The following is a 24535-nucleotide window of genomic DNA, read 5'->3' on the forward strand; positions in this document are numbered from 1 at the left end:
ACCAGAACCTTGGGCTGTGGGTGCTGACTCCACGCCATGAGGCCTTCTCTGAGGATGAGCTCCTGGCACGGCCACATAGTGTCAGGATCCCTCACAGATATCCCAGTTTTTGGCCGCTCAGAGCCTGAGCCCCTGGCACAAGGAGTGCTTGCTTGGCTTGCACAGGGCCTGCAGCCCCCGCCTCCCACAATTCACACAATCGCTGCTGCCTCGGAGCCAGCCCAGTGGAAATGTTGTCCAGAAAATTTAGGTTTGTTACCCAGTGCGGAACAGACCAACAATTACACACTTAATTGAGACATTGACTATTAATTTCAGAGTTGTGCAAGCCTGGTTGCTTGGCGGTATTCCAAAAATCAATAACAAGTTTTTACTATTTATTCATTTTAGCAAGTAAAGGCATTAATGTTAATTGACTACAAGTTGTCTGGTTCTCTTAATAATCAATATTCTCTCTTCTATGGGTTAATGCTTCTCCCTCTTCTCATGCTGATTAGTCTACATGCTCACTGTGTCTTCTGTCTTCTTTTGACTTGGGTTTCTTGACTTGGTGGGCTGTGAGTCAGCAGTGTGGGAATCTCTCCCTGCCAGAATTGTCTTATACCCGTTCAGAGCTGATCTCAGCACAGTTGCTGAGTGGGCTTTTTTAGTTTATTCCCTATCTTGGAAGTTCTGCCAAATGCCCTTGTGCCCCATAAATTCTGTATTTTATGTATCCACTATCGGAGGTACATTGTTCTTTCCAAGGCTTGTTAAACTCTCCCTAGGTTTGAGATCATTAAAACATGTTCAACTCTTAACAAGGCAATTCTCATGACAAGTAATTTCTCTTTCCCACAGCTGGACTTCACTTAGACCTTGTTAGGTAACTGCTCTCTGTTTCACAGATTAGAACTTCTCTCTTGTTGATTAGGCTTGAAAGTATACAAAGATCAAACATCAAAGCACATCCCTCGTCAAGAAAATGTTTACGCATTCCACATTTTGCAACAGAACTCGGCAAGACTGCAGGGACAAGGCTGGGGGGGCTTTTCCCTGAGCTGCAGCGCTGGGGGACGATGATGCGCCCGGCGGGGCGGGCGGTGGGCACGGCGGCAGCCGAGGGGAGGAGCGGCCGCCTGACGGGGCGGGAGGATCGTGTGTGGGGACCGGGCGCTGTTTGTTTCGGTGCCGTGTCGGTGCTGTGGCGGCGGAGCGGCTCGGGCACACGGTACTGCGGCGGCGGGCGGGCGGCGGGCGGCGCCAGCCCCGTGGAGCGAGTGGTGCCGGCCGGGGTCAGCGCTCCCGCCCGGTGCCGGCCGGGTCAGCGCTCCCGCCCGGTTCTGGCCGGGTCAGCGCTCCTGCCCGGTGCCGGCCGGGTCAGCTCTCCCGCCCGGTGCCGGCCGGGGTCGGTGCTCCTGCCCGGTGCCGGCCGGGGTCAGCGCTCCCGCCCGGTTCTGGCCGGGTCAGCGCTCCCGCCCGGTGCCGGCCGGGTCAGCGCTCCCGCCCGGTTCTGGCCGGGGTCGGTGCTCCTGCCCGGTTCTGGCCGGGTCAGCGCTCCCGCCCGGTTCTGGCCGGGTCAGCTCTCCTGCCCGGTGCCGGCCGGGGTCGGTGCTCCTGCCCGGTGCCGGCCGGGTCAGCGCTCCCGCCCGGTTCTGGCCGGGTCAGCGCTCCCGCCCGGTTCTGGCCGGGTCAGCGCTCCTGCCCGGTTCTGGCCGGGTCAGCTCTCCTGCCCGGTTCTGGCCGGGTCAGCGCTCCCGCCCGGTGCCGGCCGGGTCAGCGCTCCCGCCCGGTTCTGGCCGGCTCGGCGCTCCCGCCCGGAGAGCAAAGGGCGAGGTGCGAGACACACCGGCTGGCCCGTCCTGCCGTGCTGCTCCAGGGAGTTCGTCCAGGGGTTATTCCCCAGCTTGTCTCCTGCAGCAGGGATCGGGACGGGCGGGAGGGTGGGCACAGGTGGGGTTTATTTGTGTTCGGCACTGGGTACGATCGGCGGGGAAGCTGAAGAGAAGCTGCTCTTTGGAGTGCAAGTTTTGCAATCTCCGGGAGTACTTTGCCTCGTCCGGACGCTCCTCCGGCTCCGGCGGTAGAAGGAAGCTTTTCGAAGCCGGACTTGGCCCGGGCACAGCGGAAGGCGCCCGCTGGGGAGCAGCTGCGGGTTAAGGTGGTCCGGGGCGATGCAGCGCTGCGCTGTGTGGAGCTGCCCCTGCGGGACGGGGTCGAGCAACAAAGCGCTGCAGAGAACTGCTCCGGGGCCCATATCCGGCTAGGAAGAAAGTTTAAGATCTTGCTTCAGATTATGAGCTTGCTGCTAAATTCATTTACTTGTTCCTCACTGAAAGGCTGGTGCCTGAATTGTTTTGGAGAAAACAACATGGGGTGTTTTTAATACAGCGATCACAGCAGTAGTTGCCTCTCTGACACCTGCGTGGCTGTGGTCCAAGGAAAGTCTGATGTGCTAAAACATCAAGAAAGTTTGTGATTAATTTTCAGGTCCATTCTTGCTATTCAAGAAAGACAGTTTACCAATTTTGTGACTCTTTTATCACTGCTCAGTATTTTACAAAGGGATATTCATTGCAGAGCCATAAAAGGCTCACCAGAATAGCTTGCAGCCTTATGTAAGTGTTCAGCCTGAACCCCCAGTTCGGACCTTTAGCAGTGCTTTTGCAGGAGGATATTGCTGGCTTTTCAGGGGATACGTCCCGGTTTTCAGTGGAGCACTGAGCTGAGACTGGCAATCAGGGCTCTGCGTGGGCTGAATTTTATCAGCTCCAGCTCTGCTTTGTGGAGAGGTCAAGGATGTTTGCTGTTTCTGCCTGTACTAGCCTGTCCTTACAGTGTGTTTCTCAGCCTTGGTCCCACTGGACCTCCCACTGCTGGAGGTTGGAGTGTTTGTCCATTCTGTGAGGGTTTAAGTGCAGTTCTCCCCTCTGGTGAAGCTGAGACCAACACCTACTTTCTGAGCATCGGGGAATGAAGTATTTCTGAGGTAAAGACGATTAGGAGCTCTCTTACTTGTTACACTGTAAATCATTCATGGGAAATAGAAATGAGGTTTAGATCATGGTCCTGTAGGGAGCTGTGGCAAGTCCCTTTTTGAGTGCCTTGTTCAGGTGTCAGCCTGGCGTCCAGCAGTGCTGGAGCAGATGGCAGCTCCACTCGAGACACAATCCACTGACAAGCACAACCTTTGTATCAGGGGAGCTTTGCTGCAGGGACTGAGCTGTCCAGGGACACAGACACTGCCAGGCTGTGGTGGTTTTAGTGTGAAACTGGGCAGAAATCCTAATTTTGTGTAGTGGTTTTGGTTTGTTAATTTGAGATTTTATTGACTTTGAGATTCTTTTGGTTAATGTTTTAAAGAGTGTGTTGGGTTTGGTGTTGGTTAATTATTAATTTTTTTTTTTTTGTTGTGAGGTGGGATTAAGAGAAAGGTAAAGTAGGTTTAAAATTTTAAAAAAGTATAAAGAAAAGTTTACGAACAGTAACTAAAAGAAAGAGTAATGAGAATTAGAACAAAATTTTTAGAATATATGTTTTAAAATATTTTTTTCTTACTGATAATGTCAAGAAACAAAATAAAAAAATAGCTTAATATTTTAATTTTTTTTTTTAGTTTACTTAGGGAGAGAAGTCTTTTTTGTTAATGTTATGGAGACTTTTCTGCAAGAAAAAAACCCAGTTTTCTTGTGTTTTGTTAACGAACAGTAGTTGTTCAGGGAAATTTGTAATTGTGAAGTTCTTATTTTTTATAAGCTTTCTTACAGTTTGTTTATGGGTTATGTTGATTTGTGGGATTATGTTGATTTATGTTTTAAAGATGAGTTGCTAAAAGGTAAAAGTTTTTATTATTTATTTTAAAAATTATTTTTATTTTTAAAATAACAGATTTTTTTTCTTTTTTTTCTTGGGGGTAGAGGATTACTTTTTAAAAAACTTTTTATGGGATTACTGTTATTTTAATATTTGTTTATTTTAATATTTGTTTATTTTAATATTTGTTTATTTTAATATGGAGGGTTTTGTTTTATATTAATTTGATTTTTAAATTTTTTTACAGTTTTAGGTGTTATAAGGAAAAAGAGTTTTTTCTCTATAGTTTATAAGAGGATTTTAGTTTTAAAATTAAGGTATTTCTTTATGTTTTTTCTCTGGATTTGATTTTTTTACTGACTTTGTTTTTATGGTTTTTTTGTATGTTTGTATTTTGAGGGTTTTTTTCTTATTTGAGGGAGGATTGAAAGGGTTAACGTGTTGCTTCGGTCTTGTAAATGGTTACTTGATTTGTTGGTAACTTGTGAAAGAGAAAAGAGGAAGTTCTCAGGGTTTTTGTCGTGTCTAGGTTTTTAGTGATTGGAAGCTTTGTATTATTTAAAAAAATTCCTCTCTTGCTAAACTATGACACAGGGCTGGGTGGAAGCTGAGCAGCGGTTTGGAAGAGCTGCATTTTGGATGGGGGCACCTCTTTCTCCTGTGAGTCATTGCTGGCAGAGTGATGGCTGAGAGCTGTAGAGCTGTGGAAGACAGCACCCATCACAAAGGACTTCAGTGGAGTGGCCCAGGGATGCAGGCTCCCCTGACACTGTTGTGCTGTCTCTGCCTCTTTATTGATGCCTTGGGATTATGGCCAACATTTTTACTTTGTGGCCCAGCTATGTATTGTGAAGTCAATGCAAGCATAAATAAAAGCCTGCCTGTGAACTGATAAACCTTTGGCTTAACAATGAAGCATTCTGTCAGTCTGTGCCTCTGTCGTATGAAATTTGCTTCATTCTTCTGTGACCCATTAGGGATAAGAGTACAGTGTTAGCTTTGTTTCCAGCACCAGGCAAGCTCACATCAGCTGCCCATGTCATACAGTGGCATGTGACTGCACATGGCAGGGAAATTTGAAAGGACCGAGTGTTTCATCTCAGCACCATCATCTGATGGGCTGACTTGAGCCCCTGCTGCCAGGGGCGTTGCCCAGGCCTTATCTGCCCAACAGAGGTCAGTTCCTTCCATTTGGTTTTTGATTTTAAAGTTAAATTTTCAGGGCAGATAGAATATAAATCTCTGTTACAGTTTGACTGTAGCAGCTGGATAAGGAATGTAGAAGCCCTGGTGATATATGTTGCTTTTAAAAGCATATTTGTAAAGGCACAGGAGCTCAGGGCTCTGAATTGTCATATGAGAGAGGTGAAAACAGTGCTGGTGACACTAGTTTGGTGTTCTTTGGAAGCCATTCATTTGATACAGTACATTTTTCAAGTATGGTACGACATGTGACAAAACCAGCACCTACTGAAGAGATTGCATCACTGCAAGGTTAAAAATGTGCTAGTTCAGGAGTACCCTACAGTTCTGCTTTGGTTGTAAAACTCAGTAAGCTGTTCAAACTACAATAATATATTATTTAGGAGATTCTTATTGTCTTGATGTGGCTGAATGGCTGCACATTCTGGTACTGTGTAGTTTTTCTTTTATTCCATTCATTCACAGGAAACTTGGTTGCATTCTTTTACTTTCTCATTTATCCAACTGTATTTAATAGTTTGGAGTGAGATATTCAAAATGCTAATTTAAAGCATGCTTCCATAAGATTATCATCTTGATTTTATCAGGAAGCAAGAACTCTGAAATCATGGCGGGGAAACCCAAGCTGCACTACACCAAGGGAAGGGGGAAGATGGAGTCAATCCGGTGGCTGTTAGCAGCAGCTGGGGTTGAGGTTTGTACCTTTTTTTTATAAAGTGACTTGTGATTAAAATAGGTATCCTCTGGAAGGGTTTCCCAATTGCATCTGTGCTTAGGGATATGCACATCATGAAAAATTGTGATGCAGAATGCTTAGACTGAGTGATACACTCTTGTGTTTTATTTCATGTATTCCTTGAGCCATAGTTACACAGTGAAGAGATTTTAACATATAAAGAGAATTGATGGCTGTCATTTTTGAAACATACTTTAAGATGAGATTGTAGATTGTCGCTACAGACAAAAGGGTGACTTTTTGCCAATGCTCAAACTTCCCTGTATCTCATGAGTCTTCTCCACTGAAAGACCATGCATACCACGTGAAAACTTATGAACATTCTCTCCAAAGAAAGCACCTTTTGTTCTTTGGGTCAGGACCTGAATAGGATAAATCAGCAGATCGGCCCCAAAGGCAGTGTTAGGGGACCTATCTAGATTCACATAAGGTGAAGGCCATCCTATGACATCTTAATTTCTACATTAAGTTTTTGTTTGAATATGTTTTTTTGAAACTATTTATACTCTGTTGGAAATAAAAGGCTTTTTTAAATGCTGCTCACTTGAGAATATTGCTGACAGAGAATTTGCAGAGGACAAGTGCTGAGGAAACCAAGATCTTGTCCTCATTCAAATGTCCTTATTAAAAAAAAGTCCAGTGGATTAAAGATTGAGATAAATGCTGTGTAAGAGAGGCATAATTTACAAGAATTTTCTCAATATTTCATGTGGCATCAGCTGCTTTTTAATTGCATTATTTGGTATCAGTTTATGGTTCATGCAGGTGACTGTGGTCTTTATAACGAGGAAGTTCTTTCTGGAGCTTAATGCTTTGTACAGTCCTGTGGGGCTGGGGACACCAAAGTCTTGGGTTATTGTCTCTGCTGGAGCAGAGATGAAGTGGAGGATCTGTTAAGGAAACTTTCCTGTCTGACCATCCAGGAGCCTGTCCATCAGTCCTCAAAGTAATTCAATATTGGTGCAACAACAGAGTAACATTATGCCTCCAGGGAGGGACCTGGAACAAAGGAAACTGCTGGTCTTTGGTACCCTCACAGTCTAAGTGAAGCTTTGGGGTCATGGGCTCCTGCTGTGGCTCACCTGGCCAGTGCCACACGTCCCCATGCCCTGTGTTGTGCAAAGGGAGGCAGTTCCCAGCTCCTGCCTTGGGCTCCCAGGGCTCCATGAGCAGCTGGAACTGCAGCTGCTCCCCCAGCTCCTGGCACTGAATGGGTTCCTCACAGGGTCAACACAATGAGAGAAGTGTGCAGAGGTGAGCTCTAACTGCCAGCCTGCCTTCCACTTCTCCACTGCCTTTGGAGTGACAGCATTGTTTTCTATTGTTGCTTTTCAGTTTGAGGAAGAATTCATAGAGACAAAAGAAGACTTAGAAAAATTGCGCAATGGTGAGTCTGTAAACCTGTACCCTAAAGAGAAATTCTCACACACAGAACAAAAGAACAACAGGAGGGTTTTTTTTTAAGACCTGCAATATGATCTGACCCGTATAGAAGAACTTCTTCCTTGTGGATGCTTTCATCCCTGAGAATTAGAAATGTCTTGTTCTCTTACCAGGTCTCTTCCTTATTTTCAGTGTAGTATTTCAGCAGCCTGAGTAGCTTGATCCTTTTTCTTCCCTAGATGGAGTGCTGCTGTTTGAGCAGGTGCCCATGGTGGAGATGGATGGGATGAAGATGGTGCAGACCAGAGCCATCCTCAGCTACATTGCAGCAAAGTACAACCTCTATGGGAAGGACCTGAAGGAGAGAGCCTGGTATGGTAACAGTGTGCCACTCACTAACACTCCTCCATGCCTGTTAATATTTACAGAAAGAATGTTGCTGTGAAGTATCTGCAGTAAATGTGAGTATACCTAGCAGACTGTCACTTACTGTAGAGAGTTTATTTTGTGAGAATGGAAGGGCACCTCCAGAGACTGTGGAGATTATTATGGACTGGCAAATTTTAGCCAGCATCCTCTCATGATTAGACCTCAAAACTAATTTTTTTTCCCTGAAGTGGTTTGCATCTGCAATCTTTTCTCCCACAGCATAAATGAATACATTATTAATGGAAAACAGCATGAATTCCACTTTAAATACATTACTTGCAGACTTTTTTTTGCTTATTGCATATACTGTGAGCCTGTTTTACAATTTGTGCTTTGAACAAAACTGGAAGTTTTCTCAAAGTGGAAGAACCAAGAAAAGAAACCAGTGTATTACATTACAGTGTATTACTCAGTGATTACTCTGAAGTAATCACTGAGTAAAATGTTTATTATTCTCTAATAAACATTTTATACTCAGTTATCACTTCAGAGTTGTGTTTCAGGAAAAGAATCAAAATGGAAAGTTTGAATGATATATGTTGAACAAAAATATTTGTTTCAGGATTGATATGTACGTGGAGGGAACTACAGACCTAATGGGAATGATCATGTATCTCCCTTTTCAACCAGCTGATACAAAAGAAAAGAATCTTGCCTTAATCATTGAACGAGCTACAAGCAGGTACTTCCCTGTTTATGAAAAGGTAAGTGATAAATCACCAGCAGTTCTGGGCTCCCCCTCCTACCCCACTCCCCCTCTATTCCCACACAAATACTTTCCAGAAGGCAAGTGACAGTAGAACTTTAGAAATGTGTGATTGAGCCAGTATCCAGCAATGTGAAAAGAGAGCCACAAATAATTTTTGGGGTGGTTTCAGTACTGGGTCTCTTTGCTGTCTTTCTTTTCCAACCTACCTTAGTGGCTGATGGCTCCCAGTGTTTTGCCTAACTGCACCATTTCAATCCTTGTGCCAGCCTTCAGTACTTATTGTCTGGAAGTGTAATGTGTTACAGAATTGTTAAGGTTTGAAAAGACCTTCTAAAGATCATTAAGTTTAATTGTCAACCCAGCACCACCACCATATTCACTATCAAACTGTGTCCTCCTGTGACACATCCTCGTGTTTCTTGAACACTTTCAGAGTTGGTGAATCCACCAGTTCCCTGTTCCAGTGCTTTGCAACCCTTTACATGAACAAAAATTTCCTCAGATCTAATCTAAACCTCCCCTGGTGCAACTGGAGTCCATTTTCTCTTGTCACTGCTTACCTGGGAGAAGAGGCCGGCCCCCACCCTACTACAATGTCCTGTCAGGGTGTCCTAGAGAACAATAAGGTGTCACACTCAGCCTCCTTTATTCCTGCTATTCAAAGTAAAATATCTTTGTGCTTTATAGCTAAGGATCTAATTCTATGATCTTCCTTAAATCAATTGCTTAAATGTATTATATTTAGAGACTATGATTTTCATTCTCTGAATTGCTACTTGGGCATCCTTAGGTGTGCACAGAGAGGCTCTGCAAGCAAGATACATGTAGCACAGAAAGCATAAAGCAATTATTTACTGGCTAGCATGCACCAAAGAGCCTGAGCTGTGAGGGAAGGCATTGCTGTGCCTGCCATCCCCTTGGAGCACATGAGGAGGCTTTCTTGGCTAGGGAGGAGTTGGTCAGGAGGGGGTGGATTGTTCTTTTCTTCTCCCTGGAACATTGCCTGGATGTTACTGAACTGCCATTTTCCACCAACTTGCTGTTTGTTTTGTTGTTTTATTTCTCCTGTAAGGATATTGTAAATTTTTTTTTTTGTGTTAAGATTTTCTTGTTTGAATTGATCCAGCTGTGATCCTCATCTCACAAGTTTGCTTCTGTTTGTAACTTTTCCTTTGGTGCCAGTGCTTTTTCAGGGCATAGTGGTCTCAGAAATCTGCCAAGGGTACAAAGCTGTGCTGGTTCTGAGCTGAACTGGGTTTCCTGCTTGAAGCCTTTGTTACCAGGCAGCTGAAGTCCACTCAAAAACTACAGGACTTGATGCAATTTCATGTCCCACTTTATTAGAGCCTTAAATTGCACAAACAAAACCCACAGAGGCTGCCCTGTAAAATAACAATGTAAATGATAATCCAGCACTTCTGTAATCAGAGTTCATATAAATCCACTCCCATACCGATGGAGGGCTGTGCTGAGAGATATTGATTACACACCCAAATCTTTCAAACTCTGATATGTATTTTAAGTTACTAAACAATAAAAATGCACCAAAATTCTCTAAGCCTGTGCTTAGGTGGCATAAACTACTGTAGTGATATGTTTTAGCATGTATGCTCCATGTAGGAGAGTCTTTAAAGTAACCCCTATTTGCTAATGTAAAGACACAGCTGAACTTTTCCATTATTTTAGCCTAGTTAATTTTGTTAAAATGGTTAATCATTTTCTTTCTGTACCAGCTGTTTAAGATGTCTATTGATTCAGCTTCTCAGGGTTTGCAGTCTATGTGTTACTCATTTTGGAAGCTGACAGGAAACATACCTAGCTGTGAGAGTTCACTTTAAACACTCAGCAGCCAGATGGAGCAGCAAAAGGCAATATAGAGCCCTGCAGGCAGTCAGATGCTATGTTTGGAGTTTCCACACGGTGTGATAAACAAGCTGTGCTAGACCTTGTTAGAGCAGAGTAGGAAGTTACTATGTGAAGGGATCAGCTGTGACTGCCCATGATTGCTGCCTCTGTGGTAGAACTGGCACATGGGCCTGGAGAAGCAGTTGGCTTCCAGGGTCACAGACTGATGTCTTACTGCACATTTGTTAATTTGGAGTGGCCTTGGTGTGACTTAGGCACAGACATGGCCTTCTCTTGCTCCTGATGGGAGGGTGACAGTCTTCAGGTGAAAGGCAGGCTGGAGAGCTGGTGACTGCTCTGAAGCTGTGCTGCAATGTTCATCTCAACTTGTCTGCTACACGTGTTAGATTTGGCAGGCTGTGATTCTTGCATCAGCAGTTTGCCATAAAGGAGTCCTTCCTTATGAGATAAAGGCTGGGAGGTTGTATTCCTTCGTTCTGGACATATTTCAAACTGTAATCAGCAGACTCAAATTTTGCTGAAACATCTGGAAATTCACTTAACTTTTTTCTTAAAAATTAGAGGTGTGCTTACATGTAAACTGGCCTGACTACCTCTTCCAATTACTTTAGTCCTGTTCCTTTTGTGTGGTTAAGTCTTTCTTGTAGTACTCGACTTGGTATACAGCTACCTGGTGCAGTAGGTTAGAGTGAGAGATGGGACTGCACACACTGAAACATGAATTCTGATTTAATTTTTTGTTTAAAGAATACGTATCGCTTTCTGACTTCATAGGTTCTTGCATGGCTTTGCTCTGCTGTGTTTTTGCAGTAATCTGTCTGCAATGAAATACCTAGATAAAATAGTTACATCCCATGTGAATTTTTTTTTGTTTATTTGTTCATACTTTATAGGCCTTAAAAGATCATGGACAGGATTATCTTGTTGGCAACAAATTAAGCTGGGCAGATGTCCATCTGCTGGAAGCCATTTTAATGGCAGAAGAATGTAAGCCTGATGTACTGTCTGCATTCCCCCTGCTGCAGGTTAGTAATCATCTGCTGTCAATATGGGAAGTAACAAATTTCACTCACTGTTGTTGGAAGATAATTGATGTTTACATATTTTGAGCCATTGTACTGACACTTCTCTGGTCTGTTTGACTACAAAAACCTGCACTCAGTGCACTGCCTTGCCCCAGAGCTGCTGGGGACTCACCTTTCTCCAGTTCTGCCTTTCCTAGTTGTTCTCAGCTGGCAGGAATTCACTCACTAGTGCTACCAATTTGGTCCTTTAACTGCTACTTCCATGTCTTCAAACACAGCAGCAATATCCAGAAGGAAAGTCTGTGGCCTGATGTGTCTGCAGTTCCTGTGCTTTACTTTTTGCCAGCAAAATTATATTTTAAAGAAATCATATACAAAGAGCAGTTCAGTTTCCTATATCTTGACTTCTGTAGTGCTTTGCACTGACATATCCCTGTCATTGCCTCTTTTTTTTTTTTCTCAAATATATCTGCAGGATTGCTATGTGGAGTTTTTTCTTCCAATTTTTACTAGATGAATCTTAACTCTTTAATATTAATTTTTCCCATTCCCATCTGGGAAACAAAGGTATAGCATCAGCATTACAGATCAGAAAAAGCTAATACCTTTTACTGTTTAATAAGTATGTCTGACAAGTAAAAATCCAAGTCACCTGATCTTTAAACTATAAAGGATGGAATTATCATTTCCTTAATCTCACTGGCATTACTGTTGCTTCTTACAGGCTTTTAAAGGAAGAATCAGCAACATTCCAACAATCAAAAAATTCTTACAGCCTGGTAGCCAGCGGAAGCCACCAACAGATGAGAAGTTTGTTGCTGTTGTGAGGAAAATATTCAATATTTAATCTGATGAAAATAACCCAACTGTAGTAGATTACCAGAGTTTGCTTTGTAAATTTCATAGATGTGCTCTGTAACTTGCATCATATGGCCAGTGTTGAAACCATATACTCTGAATACACTTTTAAATTAGAGTAAAAGGCTAATTTGGATCTGTTGCATCTAGAAAGAAGAATTTCATGAAGCAGTTATATGAAATAAAATACGCTGACACTTGGTGTGTGTTCAATTATAGTTCATGCCTGGTAGGGTAAAATGTTCAGTTGTAGCTTCTGGAGTACTGTAGAAATGCCACATGATCCCCAAACTCATTTTAATAAACTGCCAGACTGAGGAGTCACACCCTGAAAACTGAGAATTCATTTAAATTCAGGCCTAGAATCTTCTGGGTTGGTTCTTCAGGAGGTCTCCTAGAAAGTTCACTGTATTTCACAGCTTAAAAATTAAGGAAATAAAAACTTTAAAAATAAAATTAAAATTCATGATCCTTTTAAGTTTATGGGCAGAAGTAAAAAACTTTTCTAATCCCCACATGAATCTCTTAGGAGTGATTTTTTCACTGAAAGATCAAAGTCCTTGTGTTTAATTGGCCTGCTGTGATTTTCATCTGCTGAGAGCACTTATTCCCTTGCTTTTCTTTTTTGCTGCTTGGCTGGCTGGTCAGTGAGGCAAATGCCCCTTGAGTGGTTTTTTTATAAGGTTTTAGGTTCGGCAGTCACTTCCCACAGTTATAAAGCCAAGTGCTGTGGCTGCTTACCTTTTCAGTAAGTGAGTTTTACCTCAACAGTGCTTAAAGCATGCACTACTCTGTCAGATTCTTTACCCTAATTTGATGAGAACAATCACTGTTCCCTTTAAGTACATTGCCATAAGCCATCCTTCTTTGCACTTAGTTGTTTCTCCTCAGCAGGACTCCAACTGATTAGGCAGTCAGCCAGGGTGCATGAAGAATTGCTGCCCAGCAAAGTTAACTCCTTCCCTGACTTGTGCCTAAGAAGAGCCATGTGCATCTCAGAGGTACAAACCACACTGCCCCACTGCTGACCTCCAAACAGGTTTACATTAAGATTACCTCAGCAGCTGGAAGCAGTGCTTTGCCCAGCACAGTACTCGTTTCACTGGGCTATTCCTCTCTTCCAGACAAGTGCTATGATTTAGGAACCATCACAAAGGAGGTATCATGATACACAATAACCTTCATAAGCAAGCTTTGTGTGAAAAAAAGGAAAAGCAGCAAAGTTTCTGTTTGTCTTCGAGAGGGCACCCACCCACACTGCTTCCTAACGATTTTCCTTATATTCCCTGTACACCAGAAGACAATCTTAGCCAAGCTGTGAGACTTCAGGAATATTTATTTTGTACACAAATCAAAGCAACTTCAATCCCTGAATAGTTTGTGACTGAACAATCTCTTCTGCTTACCAGAGGGGAGTTCAGCAAGATAATCTGTGAGAGAATGAATGGCAAACCTGTCCCAGAGCACTGAGAGCTTGCAACCTCTCTGTGCAGCATGATGACAAACCTCAGCCATGGTTCATGTCACTGGCAATTTACAGCATGGAACATGTTTTAAACCACTACTGAGTACACAGCAGAGCACCAGACTCTTTCATTGACAAAATGCCTTGCTCATTTGCTTAAAAAACTGATAAGCTTCAAAGCTGTTACATTTTATTTGGGCACAGATTTTTTATATTTAGAACCAGGAGAACAAGAGCGTGGGTTGGAAAGAAAGTTGTTTTTTTAGTGCAACACAGTACAGGCCCAAGACTTTTTTGATTTAGAACTGATTGTTTAATCTCAGAAACTACAAAATTATACTTCAGTACAAGATAGCTTTTTAGCATAAACATGTATTTATAGATATTCTTTCAGAGATACAGTGCAAGAGTAATTCAATTTCCTGGGGTGCTCTGCACCCCTAAAAGAGATCAAACTTACAAAGAAAAATCCCATGAGTTAATAGACTGCTTCAAAGAAAGTAGATCAAAATATAAGAACAAAACACTTGCTTTAGTTTTTAAAAAAGCTTTTAAAATATCAACAACATATCAATAATCGATTAACAGGTACAGATCTTTTACAGAAAATATAAATGCAGCGTAAGACTTGTGTTCAAACTTGTCTTTCAAGTACGGAGAGCATGTCTGTCTGGTGGTCATGGCAGTCATATTCAGTTCTAAATTCTCCTACAGCAGCATAAGCCTCAAAATCATAAATAGGCTGAAAAAAAAACCAAAACAAGAAAACATAAATATGGCTGTCATTAATAAAATCAGTGTAAGTCATCATTAAATAACAGTGCATTCATAAGTAGCTGACACTAGAGTCTCTATTAAGCTGTCTTTTCAGGTGTCCAGACCTCCAGTCTCAGTGTCTAGAAAAACAAAGCCCACCTAGGCTGGAAAAGCAATCCACAATGGACAATAACATTTTCCAGTGTAAGTCCCGATTCTTAAATTTTTAAATTGCTCCTGATTTTTTCCTCCCTGTATGTAACTGAAGTAAAACAGAATGGTGTTATATTAAATGTGTAATATTTAAATGAAAAAGCTACAGTTATTATTCCTTCAGGAGATGGGGATTCTGATTTACACCTGGAAAATGTTTTGCATTACAGACTATTTGGGAAAAAAGTTTTGAACTTACTCCATAATTTAATTCCAAATTAAGAGATTCAGAAAATCATATTTTCCAGAATGCTGAACAGCAGCAATAAAGCAGCTGGAACAGCCAGAATTTTTTTAAAAATTTGCATTAATACTGGCCAAAGTTCTTAGGTCAGGTCTAAAATGTGCTGGTTTTTAACAGTACTGTGCTTCCAGTAGTTTTGAATGCAGCACTTCTAAACCAAAGTGTTAGCCTATTTTTTTTAAGATGACAGTGTTGTATGAAATTAGACTAATTTTATTTGTATGTGTTTGAAAACACTAAGGCTTATCTAGGTTGTTCCAAAAGCCTTATCAATATGTATTAGTATTTAATTGCTGCCCTCTCCTTTCTGTGCTGAGAAAGTCACTTCTCACCAGCTGTATCTGCCTAGTAAGATGAAAAAGCTGCTCACTGGAAACAGGACTGTGACCTCCAAACTAATTTCATTTAAACTGTGTAGTTGCTGAATGACACTGACTTCCACCAACAGTGTCTTGAATAGGGTGTGAAAGGGCAACTATTTGATAACCTGTGAAATCTTTACAATAACATCTGCAATATGTATTTACCTCAGGCATGCTACTAGTCCTGGCATTAATTTCTTGGACCTCTTGAACCTCATTCCCATTATAATGGTCAAAAGAAAAGATGAAACTGTAAAAGACAATTCAATATGTTTATGTTCTCACTTTTCTCAGTGGACCACTCAGGAACATGCAGAGTTATCAAAGGCCATTTCTGTTTTTCTATGAACTGCAATTTAGTGAAACATTAAATCAGAAACAGAGTCTATAAAAACATTCTTGCTTTTCCAAAATACACCATTATGATTTCTTTTAGCTACAAATAAAGCTTCCCTGTGCAGCACAATGCTGAATCCTATTCCATGAAGACTGGGTAAGTTTGTCAGTCAGTCAATTCTACTCACCCATATCTAAATTCATGGGGATACCAACAAAGTAGAAAGAATCTTTGCCATAGCAGTCACATGAATATTGAATTACAGGAATAGTGTCTCATAAATCCCACAGGTCTAGATCATTGCAGATGTTTTCAAACTATTCAAGGAGCTAGAGCAGTCAACTTCTTATCTGTTTTATTTTTAGGATATTAGCTCTTTAATTGCTGAGCCTTAAAAGCTATATTGGAAGGTTTGCCACCTGGTTTTGCTACAGAATATGGCTATCAACATCTTCTTCATGACTACAATTCCTCTGGAGCCTTTTGCTATGAGGGAACCTTCCTTGCCTGTGGGCAAGAGGTGGGCAGCCCAAGAGGGCAATAAATGCAGCACAAGCAGCAGAGAACAACTATGAAAGAAACTACAACTTCTTCCTGGAGTAGTCTAATCTAAAAATGGAGGCACCATTGAACTCATCAGGCATAGGGATTTCACTTTGAACTATGGCTGCAGAGTGCTACATAAATGAGAAAATTGAGGAGAACACATGAAACTGCAAAGATAGCTACCTTCATTAAATAACTGGCACTTGAAATGCTTCCTAAAAGTGGGCAGAGAGGCAGGACTTCTCATGAGCAGCTGGGCTTTGTCACTTGCACAGCCAAAGTAATGGCAGTCACACAGATCTCCTCCCTTTTTATGGTGTAGTTAAACCATCTGGCTAATTCTCTTCAAATTCCACTGTCTAATCCTGGGGCCAGTCCTGTGTTCATAGGTGTCAAAAATTAGTTTTAAACCCACTTCAGCATACAAAACAAGCCCTGACAGTTACAAGTATCTTACAGAACTCTACCAACTATGTGCACTCATCAAAGATGTGCTGCAAAATAAATATTATGCTCCATTATCCATTGCTCTTATTTTCTAGTCACATAGCCTTGATCCTCTCAGGAATGTCTCAAGGAGTGAACTATTCCACAGCATGTGTCTTGTCAGAGTCCTGAGTATATTTACAGTTTATTACAAACTACAAAGCATATTCACTCTGTAATGTTCTTTTTTCCCCCATTGGCTTTTCATACATTCCAGAGACTTTTTAATGCATTCAGCTTTCAGACCAGATTTCAGAAAGTGTTATACATTCACTGTTTCACCTTAAACCAAAGAAATTCAATAAATCAAGAGCAATTCAATCCAGTGAATCACACACAGATCAGAATCAACTTGCATTATGAATGCTACTAACTCTTGCATACTGAGATTTGAATTTCTAAATCTACTTCAAACACATAAAAATGCATTAAAGTAGCCAAGAAAACACAGAGCTTATTTCAGGTGAAGTAAGAAAATGCCTGAAATAGTAATTTATAAAACAACTAAGATAATTTGCCTGGGGTACCCCTTGGCTACATACTCTTTGTACCTAGGACAAGTTACAACACCCTTACTATCAAGGTCTTGTAGTAGAATATTACCTAAATTACTGTAGGAGAGTCTTGCATAGGTGAAAACTACTGTCAATAATTCTGGTTTGGATGGATGGGTTGTTTTTAGATTTCCTAACCTTTTGAAGGTTTGGGCGCTTGCTTTATGTTACATTGTAATTTACTGTAGTGGTTTCTGAGTTCAGAGTGGTCATTTCCATGCACTTAATTTCCATCTTTCATTTGTGCTCTAGCTGCTTTTCACATTTTGGCATGTTAGGCACAAGTGAAAACATTCTAGTTTTCTACAAAAGCAATACACATTTGTAATAAAAGCAATTAAAACCTTTCTTTGTAAACATTCTAAAGTAAGACTGCTTTAAAAAGTCTTTGTTCCTTTTACTTTATGTAAGAAAAACTTTCTAAGGCAGTTGTAGTGAACTCTATCTCAACTCATTGCTGTAACTTCTGCTAAACAAGTACTGTACATTTCTCCAGTTGAGAAACTCCTCACATGCCTATGACTACACTAAATGTAAAACACTGGGTATTTTAGATATCAGACATTCAAAAGCACATTAATGGAAAATTTTGTATTAGTCCCTTCAAGACCTGGGAATTGGGAAATGGGCAGCATTTATAAAGTTTTAATGAGTCTTCCATAAATTCTGCATCTAATTTAGTGACTAAATTGACCCATAGGAGTATAATAACATACACTACTTAAAAGCATCTCACACTAATGTGATTATAAATGTACATATATTTAAGGCTATGTCTTCATTCCAAAAAAAGTTTTGGGTTTTTTTTAAACAGTGGGATAACTTAATCTGAGCAAGGTCATGGTGGCAAAACTGGAAATCCAATTTAAGGCCATCTAGGAGCAGATCAGGTCCACAATTACCACCTTTAATAAAGAACTTGCTGGGAACACTGCTGTCAATGCTACTCAACATTTTTTTTAAATAGAAATTTTTATAACTGTGATTGGTGCAAAGCACAAAGGCAGAATGAACAACACACCACAAATTCTAAGCTGAGAAAAACTAATTGTGTACTCATACAATCTGGATTAAATGCATTTTAAATGCATTTCTGCATGTGAAACCACAGCCTAAACCACCTTTGCTAAAACCCTGAGTGAGACAATCTCCCAACAGCTCTTATGGCAAATTCACTTGTGCAAGGTTTATGTCCCCCAAAAGATTTTTAGATTTTTAGATTTGTAGATTTTTGCCACCATGAGGGTTTCATGGCAAACTAGCTGCCATGACAATTATTGCCCAGTCTGTATCCTGTCTTCCTTAGCAGCAAAGGAAAACCCCTAAGTTGAACTGTTCCGTTCCCTGGGAGCTGAGGATACATTACTTTATGCAACAGTGGATCCCCACCTCCTTTATTGCTCAGATTGCAAAATTCAATCTGTAATGATTTTATTATAGTACTATCTCCTGTTTATCAGCTGGATTTCACAATATGTGCAATGCAAACATCTCATAAAAGGAGGTGCTGCCAGGTGGTAACACACACCTACTGGCTTTGTGTCAATGATCTGCCTTACCTCGTAAATGGCTCCTGATGTTTCCAAGCTAGGCTGAAGTGCTGAACTCTTGTTAAAACCCAACATTTAAACCAAAGCAATACCCAAAATTTACTAAAAAGAGAATTTTACGTGCAGTTCAGGATGCTGTTTGTTTGTTTGTTTACTGTAGTGAAACACTTACACAATGATATCTTCACATTTTTGGGATCACATGTTACACAGAAAGCTCCATAAGCAGCCACAGAGCCAAAGGTGAGTCCAGCAGCTAAAGAGATTTTACTACCTGCAAGAAACCATTCCAGTGTTATTTCTCAACACAAGGTCTTTAATCTCAATCTTTACACAGCAGCTGTGTCTCTACAATAGAACTGATCTTGCCACATTCCAGCTTACCCAGTGTGAAGAGAGAGGTAATATTTCTGTAACTGGGTCATTCTAATGTGTGGGATTAGGGGCAAAGTCAACTAAATTAGAGGGAGATGATCAAGATGCAGTAATTCTTGCAACTTGGGAAAAATACAACCCAAAATTTGGCTGTTTTCTCTATCACACTTAAGAAGGATTTTTGTAATTTCTCTGAACTGTATGTTCATTTTAACTATATCTTAGAGCACTTAGGAGTCTACAAAAATGGTAGAAATGTACCAATATATATAAAGAGTAAACTGGAGAACATGTGTGGTCATAATGTCAGGCCTTTCAGTCTGACATCAGTCCTGGACAAAGAAATGCTATCACCAACATCCCATTTAATGAATAAAGAATGAAAAATAAAAAAAAAAAAAAAACAAAAAAATGGCAGTGAGGATGAAAACAAGGCTTCTAGAAGTACCTTGACATCTTCTTGCTATTGAAAAACTGTTTCATAAATCCCAGATATATCCCTAATATTTTAAATTTCTGAACAGACATTTGTTATATGATAAAAGTGTAGAATCTGCACAGCAGACCTTATTTGAATTAAACTGATCCCCAAATGTTTATAAATAAAGAATTCAGATCCCCGATGCCATTTAGTTCCCAATCCTTTTGAGTATTTTTAATCAAGACTTTGCAAGAAAATGTATATCATAACCAATAAAAAAATTATCTAGCTCTGCCACAAGGATCGATCAAGTATTAAAGAGTGGAGAGAACAGGTGAATGGGATAGTCAGCGAGCGCAGCTGGCTGCAAACACAAGACCACAGCGTTTTCAGAAATTCAGACACGAAGCCGTGTCTCATATGGGCACACTACGAAGGGAGACGGTGGCCCTGAACCACAGGAATGGTGACGGACAATGGCACAGGGGCGGTGACCGATGCGCGGCCGGGGCTCCGCGGGGAGCGGACGGGAAGGCGCCCGCAGCTCCCGCCCGCCCGCCCGTCCGCGGAACCGCTGCGACCTCTGCCGGGCGCTGAGCCGGGACACGGGGCCGCAAACCCCCGGCAACACCGAACTAAGCTTTGCTAAAATGGACTCGTTAGCTTACTGTGAAAGGCACCATTCTAAAGTACCAGAGAATTAAGCATCATGAGTAGAGGGCTATCTCCCACCGTGCATCTGGAAATGTCAGAATCAAACCTGGATTTCTCTGTAGAAAAGAAGCTTTAATCAAGGATATACCGTGCTCAACATAGGAATGATTGAAAGGTGATGAAAAAGCCCAAAATGTATTTAAGGTCAAAGATAACATGACAGCCACCACTCTTTGCCCTGAAAACAAGCTTACTTAAATGCTTAAGTTGGCCCAAGAACATCTCATGAAAATCAGTGCATTTACAGCAGCATATGATGGATGTAGAATGCACCTATGCACTCAAAGTTTTAATGTCTCACAGTGCACAGAAGAAATCAAATGCTTCATTTCCAAATCCTTCTGTCCCAGTACTAACCTTTACGGGTGTATGCTACAACTCCTCCAAACACCAGCAATGAAGCATACGCAAAACCAATCCAGTCAACAGCCATGGTCCCAGCCCTGGAAAAAACCAAATATATTGCAACTGAAGGCAAACAAATGCCTTCCTCCTGGTAAAAAAGAATTCATTATTTAATGGGTTCTAAATAACACTACACTCTCCTAAGTCATGTTTGGCATTGTGTCAAAACATTCAGAAGGTGAAGGTGTGCCTGCTGGCTATTGCACCATCCTTTCACTAACTGCTGCCCTTCCTCACACCCCACTATAGGGGTATACCATATTTCCATTAGGAGTTTTTTTGGGATATATGTGGCATACATTTTTCCCAGCCACAAATACATGTATGCATGCAAAAAGCTTGACACCATCCAAAGCATGTTTAGTTGCACTTGTGTCACGCTGCTGAGCTGAGAGCACACTATGGATACGTACAGGTCTTCTGAGTGCTCAGCTCAGGGCTTGCATCTCCTTTCACCAACACTAGACCTGGAGCACTTCAAGAGGCATGTAACAAACACTGCACCCGGCAAAAACCCGAATTTTAGAGTCTATTCCAAGTTTCCAGACAGAAACTTAGGCTGTTTTGGGAAGCTACACATACAGGTACTTTATCCTGCATCTATGCCCCTTTTATTTCACCTTTACATTTCGATGCATCGTCTGAAGTTAGGCTTCTGTTCCACAGAAAGCATTTAAGGCTCTGTTGTGATGCTGGTCCCTACTTCGCTGGCAGTGCTGTGTGAAGGCAGGAATGGCAGTGCTCAGCAGCCAGAGAGCCCCGGCAGCACCACAGCCTCTCTGCCATCAGCGGTGGGACACACCTTTGCCCTCCTCCTCCCAAACTAATTAAGCACATCCTTCTTTATACCTCAGCGTCGGTGCCCTTGACCACAGCGTTAAAGGGTGCTAGCAAAGAGTGCTCACTCAGCATTTCACGTCAGGCCTTTAGTATTTAAAGTAAGCAATTCGCAGCGAGCCACTCCTCCCCAGGTCGTGACCCCTCAGGACAAAAGGTGGCGTTAGGGGGCCATGGCCCCCCGGAGACCGAGGTTTGCACAGGCGGGGCCAGAGATGCAGGGGACAGGAATTCCCAGGCCTTTGATGTGCCTGGCCTTCGTGGCCGCCTCCCGCCCAGGCCCCCAGCCCGTATCTCGCTTCCCAGCGCCGCGGCGCAGCCCCCGGGCGAAGGCAGGCGCCTGCGGGGGGCGGCTCCGGGGCATGCGGCCCCCAGGCGGAGGCGGCCCCCAGGCGGAGGCAGGCGCCTGCGGAGGGACGGCCCCGCGCCCCGCCCAGCCGCCCGCTCGCCCCCCGCTGTCCCCCCGCAGCTCGGCCCCGCCGTACCTCGTCCTGCCGCGCCGCCCTCCGACCTGCCCCGGGCTCCGGCCCCGCCTCCCGCGCCCGTCGGGCTCCGGGGGCGCCGGCCCGGCTCAGCCCCTCGGCGGCGGAAGGGGGGCACCTGTCGCCGTCATGGCGGCGGCTCGGGCCGGCCTGCACGCAGCGCCGCCGGCGGAGCGGTGGCTGGCGGCGCTCGGCGGAGCTGGGCCGCGGGGGACAAGCGGGTGGCAATGAGCCGGCAGGGCCCTTGCGGCCAGGGGGGCAATGGTATCCGGGGCTGCATCGGGAAGAGCGTGTCCAGCGGGAGGTGATTCCTCCCACTCGGCCCTAGTGAGGCCACATCCGGACTGCTGTGTCCAGTTCTGGGCTCCGCAGTAAAAGAAAGACATGGAACTACTGGGGAGAGTCCAGCGGAGGCCACAAAGATGAGACGGCATCTGGAGGATCTCTTTTATAAGGAGAGGCTGCAGGATTTGAGTCTGTTCTGTCTAGACAAGAATGAGAGAGATCTCATTCATGGGTATAAATCAAAGCTGCGTGTTGGGAGGGCGGTGCCAGACTTCCTGGTGGCGTGAAGCAATAGGACAAGGATCAATGGCCATAAACTAAACCACACAAAGTTTCATCTCGGTTGGACAGAGCATGCTACTAGTAATGAACTAGATGGTCTGTATGGGTCCCTTCCACCCCCAGCAGTTCTGTGAGTCGTGGCTATGCTGGTGCAGTAGGGCAGCACCCTCTGTTGGGGCCCCTCAGTTACTGTGCCCTGCTCCAGGGTGGGCATCTCCTGCTTGAGACTCCTTATCCGGTCATTCAGGCTCTGGAAAGGTCCATGGATATTTTACTCTTTAAAGGCCAACCCCCCTTGTCATGTTTGGGATGGAAGAATTAATGAATGGAGTCCCATCTGCAGATCCACTTGTCCCCAAAGTGCGCCCATTCCACAGAGACAGGGTGAGGGGCTGCTGCCTGCAGCCCCCACAGTCGCCCTGTGACTCAGCAATGGGCACTCATTGCTGTGTCAGGCACCCTTCTGCCCCCTGCCCCTCTCATAAGCAGGTTCCTCTCTCTCCTTGCTTGTGTATTTTCAAAGTCTGAGAGCTGCTGCATGAAGCCAGGTGAGCAGGCACGTAGGCTGAATGCTCGGATGTGTTTGTCAGGGTAAACATCAGGCACAAGCCCTGACACTCTGATACTAAACACGTAGCTCATTTATGAAACTGCTTGATGTGGTTATTTTAACACCCTGACTTCTTGTCTGCTAGCCCTTTTTGCTGGACCTATTCCACTGCAAGCTATTTTTGTCCATATTTTGTCCCCCTCCGCAGTGTTTCTTCAGCTTTTTCTCAAGTGAGCGATTCTTGACCAGCACAGGACGTGTCCTTCGGGGGTGATACAGGGGTGCCTGTGTGCAACGTTCCCCACACTTCCCTTGTTCCCACAAATAGACTGAGCATAAACATGGCCACAACAGGGAGAGACTCACAATGCCATGTGATAGGACTTGGATACCTGCCTCCTTCAGGGGTCATTTGAAAATCTCTGCCAAAATCCTGTGTTTCCTTTAGATTTCTTTGCTTAAAGGTGTGGGAGTTTTCCGCTCCAAAGAGCTAACTGGAAAGCAAATCAACATTCTCATTAGGGTAAACGTATCTAATTTCCACTCCTAACATTCCATTTGTTTTTTTCTGGTAGTGTTTAACTGCTGCAATACAAACCCACTCCATGTGAGCTGTCCAAGTCTGTCTGCTCAGTGGAAAACAGAACTGCTCTCCTTATCTCGCCACAGTGTCTGTGGGAAGGAAAACTTAAGGTACACCAACTTTGGAAAACAAACATAGGACACTTGAGGGCAGGATGGCTCCAAAATGCAAACAAAAAGTGGATTCATAAGCTGAAATCCAGAGAGTGGATTTCTTGATGAAGTATTATGAGACTTGCGGCTCTTGAAAAACACAGTAAAATAAACAGGGAATTAAATGGAGCAGAACCATGCAATTCTATTTGTGGGGATTCCAAAGTGCAACAAATACAGTATCTTTTGGCACCTCTAGGATAATGACCAGTTGTGTTCACTGATTCAATGATACTCATCACTTAATAAGACTGGGTAACCCTGAAGTCTGAGTAAAATTTGAATTCACATAATTATATGCTGCTTATTATGTTCCCTTCAGTTTTCAATTACAAAAAGTATTTTTGTACTGTTTTCCCTAAGGTTTTACTTAACTATTGTCTGATGCAAAATGGTTGCTGTATTTTACAGCACAGATGGGAGGTTTTGAATAGGAGTAGAATTAATTAAATTAGTTTTTGGTAGCATGACAAATCAAACACCTCAGTCCTTACAGAGAGCTCTAACAGAGTTAGCAACATAGCCAGTGTTACTGTTGCTGTGTGTTTTCTAGTATAGTTTTCACTTGCTTGTTACTGCCAATCTGAGCTGAAATTCCCCTGTTGGGTGTCTGCTTCCAGCTGTTTTATTTTAGGTTGTTTTGGTTATTTTGTTTTGTATTATGATTTGTTTGATTTGGTTTTGGAAAGTTCCATTTACAACAATTGAGCCAACTACAAGGATGAATTTAGGCAAAAAGACATGGTTTTGTCCATTATAAACATAGCCATTTCTCTGAACAGCCTCTAGCATCTCTTTGCTTTGAAAAAACAAACTTTCAAATCTGGCAAGAAAATTCTCTTAGTTTCAGGGATATATTTTTCTATCTTCAGAAAAATGTGACCTGAAGAGGAAAAGAGTTAAAAGTGTTGAGTGGAGGCTTCTTAAAATTGTAC

The 24535-nt window shown here is 42.9% G+C and overlaps 2 protein-coding genes across 5 annotated transcripts; one reads left to right on the top strand and one right to left on the bottom strand.

Moving 5' to 3' along the window:
- The first annotated feature begins 1103 nt into the window (after positions 1-1103).
- Positions 1104-12325, top strand: LOC134415397 (glutathione S-transferase). Of its 2 annotated transcripts, none has more exons than XM_063150707.1 (7): positions 1104-1210; positions 5583-5689; positions 7067-7118; positions 7354-7486; positions 8106-8247; positions 11012-11143; positions 11868-12325. In XM_063150707.1, the coding sequence occupies exons 2-7, from the start codon at positions 5603-5605 to the stop codon at positions 11988-11990; spliced, it is 669 nt and encodes a 222-aa protein (XP_063006777.1). In that variant the 5' UTR covers positions 1104-1210; positions 5583-5602; the 3' UTR covers positions 11991-12325. The 2 variants fall into 2 exon arrangements, with proteins under 2 accessions (XP_063006777.1, XP_063006779.1); XM_063150709.1 differs by lacking the exon at positions 1104-1210 and adding an exon at positions 2587-2968.
- A 994-nt stretch (positions 12326-13319) lies between these two features.
- Positions 13320-21819, bottom strand: TMEM14A (transmembrane protein 14A). Of its 3 annotated transcripts, none has more exons than XM_063150710.1 (5): positions 21752-21819; positions 20382-20467; positions 18687-18788; positions 15207-15291; positions 13320-14208 (listed from the first exon to the last, which is right to left on the bottom strand). In XM_063150710.1, exons 2-5 carry the CDS (start codon positions 20455-20457, stop codon positions 14175-14177), a joined length of 297 nt encoding a protein of 98 aa, XP_063006780.1. In that variant the 5' UTR covers positions 20458-20467; positions 21752-21819; the 3' UTR covers positions 13320-14174. The 3 variants fall into 3 exon arrangements, with proteins under 3 accessions (XP_063006780.1, XP_063006782.1, XP_063006781.1); XM_063150712.1 differs by lacking the exon at positions 21752-21819 and adding an exon at positions 21279-21416; XM_063150711.1 differs by lacking the exon at positions 21752-21819 and adding an exon at positions 21050-21246.
- Positions 21820-24535: the final 2716 nt, after the last annotated feature.

Source organism: Melospiza melodia, chromosome 3 (assembly GCF_035770615.1).
Source record: "Melospiza melodia melodia isolate bMelMel2 chromosome 3, bMelMel2.pri, whole genome shotgun sequence".
Taxonomy (NCBI): Eukaryota; Metazoa; Chordata; class Aves; order Passeriformes; family Passerellidae; genus Melospiza; species Melospiza melodia.

Coding starts and splice junctions, on each gene's coding strand:
- LOC134415397 (XM_063150707.1), top strand. CDS start 5,603: ATGGCGGGGAAACCCAAGCTGCACTACACCAAGGGAAGGGGGAAGATG. Junction 5,690..7,066: donor TAGCAGCAGCTGGGGTTGAG/GTTTGTACCTTT, acceptor GTTGCTTTTCAG/TTTGAGGAAGAATTCATAGA. Junction 7,119..7,353: donor CTTAGAAAAATTGCGCAATG/GTGAGTCTGTAA, acceptor TTTCTTCCCTAG/ATGGAGTGCTGCTGTTTGAG.
- TMEM14A (XM_063150710.1), bottom strand. CDS start 20,457: ATGGCTGTTGACTGGATTGGTTTTGCGTATGCTTCATTGCTGGTGTTT. Junction 18,789..20,381: donor TGTAGCATACACCCGTAAAG/GTTAGTACTGGG, acceptor GGTTTCTTGCAG/GTAGTAAAATCTCTTTAGCT. Junction 15,292..18,686: donor AAATGTGAAGATATCATTGT/GTAAGTGTTTCA, acceptor TGTCTTTTACAG/TTTCATCTTTTCTTTTGACC.